We start from the raw sequence: 8549 nt of genomic DNA, 5'->3' as shown, positions 1-8549 counted from the left end.
ACTCTAACAGGCTGCCATTTAAACAAACCTTATTAAATGCCTTCTCTGTGAAGAGGCAAAAATACACACATAGGACCTGGAACCCAGAATCTTCTCATTTTGTTGGATTTCAAATGTTTTTCATAAATTACAAATATATATATATATATATATATATATATTCATATTACAAAAGACCAATGTTCTTTATCTTTCTATTTACATTCATTCACCTATTAGTAATAGTACATCTAGATTACCATTAGTCTAGATTGTTTCAATTTCTGGCTCTGTCAATAACTACTGATCTGCATTCAATCTCTCCGGGTCTCAGTTTCCTCTTCTGTAAATTGAGGCAGTTGGACTAAAAAACCTCTTTACTTTGGTTCTTTGGTTATTCTTAAAGATATATTCCAACCCACTTCTTCACTTCTAGGATTTATTCTTAAAAGTGTGTGGCTGAAACAAATTATTCAGTTTCTGTTTTCTTCTCAGCTCAGTAGCATATTCTATTGTTTTCTTTTTCCCAGCTCCATGTGCTTCCTCTCTCTCCTCTCCACCCCCTTTCCACTTTCCTGTTTGTTCCCCATTCTTCTCTTCCTTGGACTTCCTCCAATATTTCTAAATATGCTTTCCAGTGTTGGCCTGGCAGGAACAGTGACATAACCCAGAGAGGCATCATAATACTTTGGGAGTTGACTAAGTAATCAAACAGCCCAAAGACCTTCATTCCCTACAGTCTTACCAGGCAGCATGAGCCCTGGGGCTCTTGTCACATAGGCTGGCACAGTGCTCTGAGTGAGATTATTTGGGACATCTTTTTCAGCAGCAAGTGTTCTGGATTTTATTCTTGAGATCTGGAATTTGTAGAAAAGGTTTTTATATTTGAGGCTTTGGGAGGGAGCACACAAACCTATTACATTGAAATGACCAAATGGGACCTCAAGATAAAATAATGATCTATTGCCTCCTTTATCTTTCCCAAAACATTTGAGAGACTCCCGTGGTCACCAAAATGTAAACAAACAATAGATGCCAGTTTATTTTGTCTTTGTCTGGGACACAACCCACTTCCTTCCTCTTTGGAACAGCTGCCCAGACTTCAAGACAATAATCATTAACCTCTTTCATGATAGCTATCTTGGTAGATATCAATTAACCAATAGAATCGTTTACTAATAATCTGACCCCATTTTGATGGGTGGGGAAAATGAGACCCAGGTGGAAGGACCTGTGTGTCCCACCCTCACAAAAAACACATCTGGAGACATCAAGAAGACACCATTCAGATCCCATGTCTATCTCCTCCACAATATCATGGGGCAATGAGTTAGGAAGACATCTTCCCATTTCATAGAGCTCTTTTGTTTTTTATTTTCGCGTGTTATTCTCTTACTATTAGTCCGGGGGGCTGGTTGTAGATTATCTAAATTCCCAGTTTTTCTCAGTCCCTAGAACTGTGTTTTGAGCACCACAGGAGCACAGCAATTTTGTTTTGAATGGCTTAACGTCGTGCTAGAGAGGGTCTCGCAGAGAGCTCCCTGGTTGTCTTTGGTGTCAGGAGGGCAGGACGAGTCCCTTGCTCGGGCCTGGAGGACGGGGCTCAGCCTTCCCTTCCCCAAGCAGAGCCTGATGATGGTCAGAGCCAAGGAGAAATGCTGCCGGACAGGTCGGACGAGCTGGGAGTTCGCTTCTTCCGCCCCGAGGTGCGCTCCCTCCCGCCTCCCCGCCCACTTTGCCACTGGGCCACCCGGGCCCCGGGGGGTGGGCAGGGGGCTAGTCGGGGCGTTCCCTCGGCCCGGGCGGGTCGCGGGAGGAGAGGAGGAGCGGGAACGGTGACGAGGGCCAAGGGAGGAGGCAAGAGGACGCGAGAGGAGGGCTGGCGGGCGGACAGACGGGCGGACAGCCTGCCAGCCTGGGCCCGGGAGCCCCATTCGATCCGAAAGCCCCTGCGCCTTCGCCCCGGCTCTGGGCGCCCACGGCCCGGCTGGAGGATGCTGCGCTCCGGCTCCGCCGTCACCCTGCTCTCGGGCAGCGGGGCTGCCTCCTCCGGGAGTCCGGGCAAGAGGGTGAGTAGCGGCGGGCGGAGGGAGCCTGCCCCTGGCCTGGGAAGCCCCTGTGCCAGGCGGGGGCCAGGGGCGCCTTGGAGTTTCTGCCAGCCTCCTGTCCCAGACCCCTGCCGGTCAAGCGCAGCCCCTTCACAAGCCACCTGCTCTCCACCCCGCAAGCCACCCAGAGAAGAAAGAAAGAGCCCCTGGCATTTAGCACGGTGCCCACTGATTCTTCTCTCGCTCACCCTTCCTCTCCCTGCCCACCATGCCCCTCCTCAACTAGGACATGGGGATGGATGGCATCTGGTTAAGGAGCCATTTTAAAATCACTTTTTCTGGCTAAAGCGATTGAACAGTATTTTGAATATAGATTGAACAGTATGTTTTTGTTGTAGTGTTAGGTGACCTTTAATAATTTTTTTTCTAAAGTTGCCTTTAAAAAGGGAGATGTAGGGGCAGCTAGGTGGCGCAGTGGATAGAGTACCGACCCTGGAATCAGGAGTACCTGAGTTCAAATCCGACCTCAGACACTTAATAATTCCCTAGCTGTGTGGTCTTGGGCAAGCCACTTAACCCCCATTGCCTTGCAAAAACCTAAAAAAAAAAAAAAAAAAAAAGGAGATGTAGAGAAGGGGAAAAGGTGCCTTCTGTGTATCCATGGACCTTATTTTAAAATAATTCCTTCATACAGTGCTTAACAAAACAGAGAAAAAAAACGCATCTGAGTGCCAGCTGACTCTATTTCCTCTTCATTAGTGGCAGTCACCGTTTTTTTCCTTCTGAGTTACTTAAAAAACCCAGTGATACTATGTGAATTCTTATATCTCTGAGCCTTAGGTACCACCTCCCTGTTGTATACTCAGGATCCCTGTTTTTTTTTAAAGATTTTTTGCAAGGCAATGGGGTTAAGTGGCTTGCCCAAGACCACACAGCTAGGGAATTATTAAGTGTCTGAGGTCGGATTTGAACTCAGGTACTCCTGACTCCAGGGCCGGTGCGCTAACCATTGTACCACCTAGTTGCCCCAGGATCCCTGTTTTATGTATCTTGAAATAATGTAGGTAAATCAGATTCCTAAAGTATCACATAAGTGGCAGCCACTATTATTTTTAAAATTGGGTATTTTCTATTTTCCTGAGAATTTTGCACTATTTTAGAGAAATTGATTTAGAAATTAGAGTGCCTTTAAGATTTAGTGATAATCTTAATCGTTAGCTTTGGTCAAGACCAAAAAAAGTTAACTAATGATTTTTAAATCTCATTTTAATATATGTGCCCATTTATGTGTGCATACATTCATAGTAGAGTCCATCATTGGCCACATTTTTAGATTATCCCTATCATTCAGTAAATATTTATTAAAGGTCAACTATACCTCAGATACTGTGCTAAGTTAGTGTAGGGGATACAAAAAAGAGGAAAAAGACAGTCCTTGCTCTCAAGGAGCTTACAATCTAATGGATTACTATCAAATTAGCACCTTTCTTTTTGGGGGGGTGGGTGGGTGGAGTTGAATAGGGAACTTGCAGAGACCTTAACTAACTTTTCCTTTTGTTTTTGAAATCTAACTAGACATATAAAGCAAAAGGACTTTATCTAATTTTTAGCATCAAAATTTAGAGTCTCATTTTGGGTCATTAGGGCTTTTGGTAATAATAATGGACTATTTACAAAAAATACGTGAGCCTTCTACTTTGGAGAGGTCTTTGTTAATTAAGTTAGTGGAAGAATTAAACTTTACAAAGGTTAGTCTACCCACAAAATGATGGGTAGATAGAAATGGGACCAGCTGCTGCTCAACTTCTCAAAAGCTCACTTTCATCAGTAATCAGTGTTCTTAGTGTGGAAGACAGAACCATCCTTAAAGACCTTGTCTTGCAGTCAAAGAGCAAACAGGCCTATCTTTGATTATCCTAGAATCATATAGTTTAGGTGGTTTCCAACTCTCCCAATGAATAGAACTTCCTGTTTTGTACTCACCAGTTCCTTAATCTGGAAAGAAGATAGCTGAACTCTTCAGTTAATTTTCCCTCTTCCAAGGGGGAATTAGAGCCCTCTTGATTGCTGTAATTATGAATTTCAAATGTCTCAGTGTGAAAGGATGGCATTTCTGAATGGGAAAAGGACACAATAGTATCCAAAGGATACTATCGATCATTTTATTGAGTATTGGAATAGATAAGTGGAATAAAGAGAACATTTTGCTTACTTTAAGGGCAACACATATTTTTTGTTTGTTTTTCAGCTCTATAGACCAGATACCAGAAAAACAACTTTACTTGGAGTTTTGTCAGTGTTGACTGCTTCCCTTTGTGATATTGGACAAAAAAGTGAAATTGGGACAATAGCATGTAACTAGCAGATTATCAAATGTAGTACATGAAACATGACTAGGGGAGGTAGGGAAGACACCATGTTTTGATAGAAAAAAACTCAAACAAAACATAAATGATTGCTAACATCTGCATGGGAATTTTGAATTCTCTGAATCAGGTACCAGAAAATGATGTATCCAGACTGAGTTATTATTAGGATTTCATTTGTTTGATGACTGTCACTTAGAAGCTGCAATTGCCTCTCAACTGAAGTTGTGCCTAAAGAAATGAGGAGTAATTTCTATCAGCCCAGAATCAGAGGTGTGAGAAGCATAGACATACGCCAACCGGCTGAGATTGTGAAACAAAAACGTCTATCTCTAAACCAGTTGCAGGTTAAAAATAGTTTTATCTACAGCAACAGCAAGAAGAGAAATTAGAAAGACTTGGAAAGAAAACATGACCAGAAAATAACCTGAATGATAACCTTAGGGGAAGAGGGAAATAAAATATTTTGAAATTCCTTTGTCTTTTAAAGGGCAGTTTAGAATATGAAGATGATCCCTTAAAGTAAAGCAGGCATTTCTCTCCTCAAGAAAAAGACTTTGTGAATTTGTGAAATCTTAAGTGTCCCTGACTACTACTAAATATGTTCTGCTATTCTGTTGTATAGCAGTCTCTCCAGGAGGAGACTGAATCTTCTCTCTAACACTAGGCCTTATTTATAGCCACAGGTGTCTTGACAGCTAGCTGTTAACTGACTACTAAGAGAGATTTACAAGAGGGGGAAGAGCTCAACCTAAGGCGAAAGAATTAGACATCATCTGTCTTCTTCCTTAGCTATTTTCTTTCTCAACCCAGGGTGAAAGAATTAGGCATCATCTCTCTCCCTCCTCCACTATTTTCTTCCTATTGGACTACTGTTTCTGCTGCAAACAATGAGAATTAACCTTGTTAGCCTTCACTTCCTTGCTTTTGTATCAATTTCCTAAGTCAAACCTGAATCTGATCATAGACTCATAGTCTTAGAATTGGATTAACTTTATAAATAATTTTCTGATCTGTCAGTTACACTATTGGGTTCAGAAAGGTATTTCCCTTACTTTCCCAATAAATATTCAGAACCATAGAAATTACAGAATTTTAGTTAGAACTGAAAGGACTTTAGAAGAAATGAAGAAATGAATGAATGAATGAATGGGAAGAATCCACCATTTGCTATTTACCAAGCACTATGTTAAATGCTAGAGAAACAAATATGAAAGCAAAGGTAGTCCCTGGACTCAGGGAGCAAATAATCTAAAGGGGAAGAGGGAAGAGAATAAGTACTTATATACCAATATACTATATATAAAATATCTAGATATAGACTATATATACTGTGCAAAGCATTTTTAAACAAATATTATTTCCTAAACATAGGATAGTAATGACTAAGAGAGGGATGCTTTGGTTTAGAAAATTATATGGTTTATCAGTGTATAGTTTGATGGTACCCATTTACAAACTATGGTAGTATTGAATTATTGATCATGATTCATGATTCCAGAACTGGAATAGAAGGGAAAATACTTGAGCTAATACATAATACATAAGTTGTAGAAGAGAAAACTAGAGAATCAGGGCTTTCCTGAAAGAGTGGTTGAGGAGGCAGTCACCTTCAGGATAGCCAGGCTCCAAGATTAGTTACTGACCAACAACTAATTTTTCTTTTTAAAAAAATTTTATTTAAGGCAATGAGGTTAAGTGACTTTCTCAAGGTCACACAGCTAGGTAATTATTAAATGTCTGAGGTCCTTCAGACTCCAGGGTTGGTGCTCTATCCACTGCACTACCTAGCTGCCCGCAACAACTAATTTTTCTTGTAGTATTAGTGCACCTTTAAGGATACAGCCTGGTACAACAAATACAACAAATACTTTAATGCCAAGGCAGTAGAGAGGAAATGCTAAAAAAAAGTCAAGACCTTGAAGCTATCTTCACAGATCTTAGGAAAATGTCTTTAACAATGTGAGTCACCTTTAGTTCTAGAAGTTATTAAGGAAGTTTGACTTTGAATTCACCAGAGTATTAAGGTTACTCTATGGTTGGTTATGCCTAAATTGATGCCTATCCTTCTTTATTCCCAGTGAGTGGAGGTAGTCAGCCAGTTAACAAATATTTATTGAAGTCTCACTATGTGTAAGACATTGTGCTATGTTGTAGGGCTACAACCTGAAGACCTTTAAAGAGCTTATATTCTAATAAAGGAGAGAATGTGTCAATACTTTGGATACTTACAAACAATTCACAGCAAAAGGAAGGCAATCTGAGAAGGGAAGGAATTAGAAGCTGGGGGGACCAGGAATGGCTTCGTACAGATCAGTTTTGAGATGAGATGAAGGAAGTCAAGCAAATTAAAGGGGGCGGGGAGTGAAGGAGCAAAGTGTTCCACATGTGAGGGACAGCCAGAATAAGAGACAGAGTTGGAATGGAGGGTTGTGTTTGAGGAGCAGTCAGTAAACCAGTTTGACCAAATTATATTGTGGGTGGAGGGAAGAAGGTGGGAAGGGGCTAGGTTATGAAGAGCTCTAAAAACTAGAATATTTTGAATTTGATCATGGAGGGAAAAGAGAGCCATTGAAACTCATTGAACAGGAGTAGAGAGTAGACACCTTCAGTCTATGGTTTAGAAAAATTGTCTTTACTAAATCAAAGGTACGTTGGAGCGAGGGAGAGAACTGAGGTATGGGTTAAGAAGGCTGTTATAGTAGTCTAGGCAAAAGCTGTTGAGGGCTTGTTTTGTCTGTATAAGTGGTGTGGAGACATACATCTTGTCAAATGCACAAGATTTGGCAAGGGATTGAATAAGTAACAGTCCAGTTTGCTGGTTGGTGCTAGACTTGATGGAATTGCAGGCTTTAGAGATGGAAGGGAACTTGGTCTTATCTAGAATAATTCTCTCATGTTATAGATGGGGATATTAGTGTTAAGAAAGTTTAGGTGACTTGTCCAAAGTCTCAAAGGTAATAAATAAAACGAACTCAGATCCTCCAGCTCCAGATCTTTTTCCTCTCAACCATGAGATACTCCAAAAATTATTTAGGGCCTTGAAGTTGGTATCAGTTTGCATCAGATCAACAGACGTTCATTAAACTCTTTCAAATGGTGCAAAGTGCAGAAATGGACAAGCCCATGATCTTGAAAAGTTTACTGGGAAACCCTAGATTATTTAAGCATTTTTAACCATAACATGTTTTAGATATAGTCATAGAGGAACCCAGGCCCCTGCCTTGGATTAGGGGAGGAGAGTATAAATCTCAGGACAAGATCATATTGTGTTCTTTCCTACCACTCTTCAAAAAACAAGATACAGGTGAAACGAGGTTAAAATAAAAATTTAGGGCAGCTGTAAAAGAGATCACAAAAAGGCCACCTGAGCATAGGGCTCCTTTTTCACCTATTTAGCTTGGTGATGGTGTGTTAAGCAGTTTGCTTATGTAGCTATGAATCCCAGGTTTTAATGAGAATCAATTGGTGGGAGCCACTTTCTTCTCCCAATGAGCTGTTGTCTTCTTGCCTAGTTTTAGCAGCTGTAGGGTCCCATAGAACAATGATCAGTGATAGGAACTGCTATTTTCTCTATGTATATACATAAGAAGGAGTCTATCACCAGTCAAGCATTAGTCAATAGATATTTATTAAGCACTTACTTGTGCCAAGCCCTGGGGATACAAAGAAAGATAAAAGACAGTTCCAGCTCTCAATGAACTAGGTCACACTCTAATAGAGGAGATAACATGTAAATAACTATGTGAAATCAAGCTATATACAGGATAATTTGAAATTATCAAAAGAGGGAAGGCACTATAATTCAAAGGAATCTGGATAAGTTTCCTGTAGAAGGTGGGATTTGAGCAGGGACTTCAAGGAAGCTAGGTGGTGAATATTAGAAAGGAGAAATTTTCAGAAAGGGAGGTCAGCCATTGAAAATTTCTAGAATTGAGATAAAGGGTTATATTTATGGAATAGCAAGGAGGTGAATATCAATGGCTTTCAGATTATATGGGGTTTGTGTGTAGGTGTGTAAGAACAGAAGGGTGAGGGGGAGCAGGATGAAGGACTTTGAATGACTGAAGATTTTACATTTTACATAGTAGCTGTTCATTGTAGACTGAAGATAAGGTCTAAAGACCCAATTTAATGGAGGCACTTGACTATATTA

At 40.6% G+C, this 8549-nt stretch overlaps 1 protein-coding gene across 3 annotated transcripts in view; it reads left to right on the top strand.

Moving 5' to 3' along the window:
* Window positions 1-1308: 1308 nt before the first annotated feature.
* MYZAP (myocardial zonula adherens protein) overlaps window positions 1309-8549 on the top strand; it is a 103379-nt gene continuing 96138 nt past the window's right edge. For 2 of the 3 annotated variants that reach the window (XM_074234579.1, XM_074234581.1), the window contains exon 1: window positions 1816-2048. In XM_074234579.1, coding sequence (XP_074090680.1) covers window positions 1974-2048 — 75 coding nt within the window. In that variant the 5' untranslated portion in view covers window positions 1816-1973. Of the gene's footprint in view, window positions 1686-1815; window positions 2049-8549 lie in introns of those variants that run through there. The other variant, XM_074234580.1, reaches the window with a different exon arrangement.

Source organism: Macrotis lagotis, chromosome 4, assembly GCF_037893015.1.
Source record: "Macrotis lagotis isolate mMagLag1 chromosome 4, bilby.v1.9.chrom.fasta, whole genome shotgun sequence".
Classification (NCBI taxonomy): Eukaryota; Metazoa; Chordata; class Mammalia; order Peramelemorphia; family Peramelidae; genus Macrotis; species Macrotis lagotis.
Note: the sequence above shows the minus strand (reverse complement) of the source record. Positions and strands in the feature narration are given on the sequence as shown.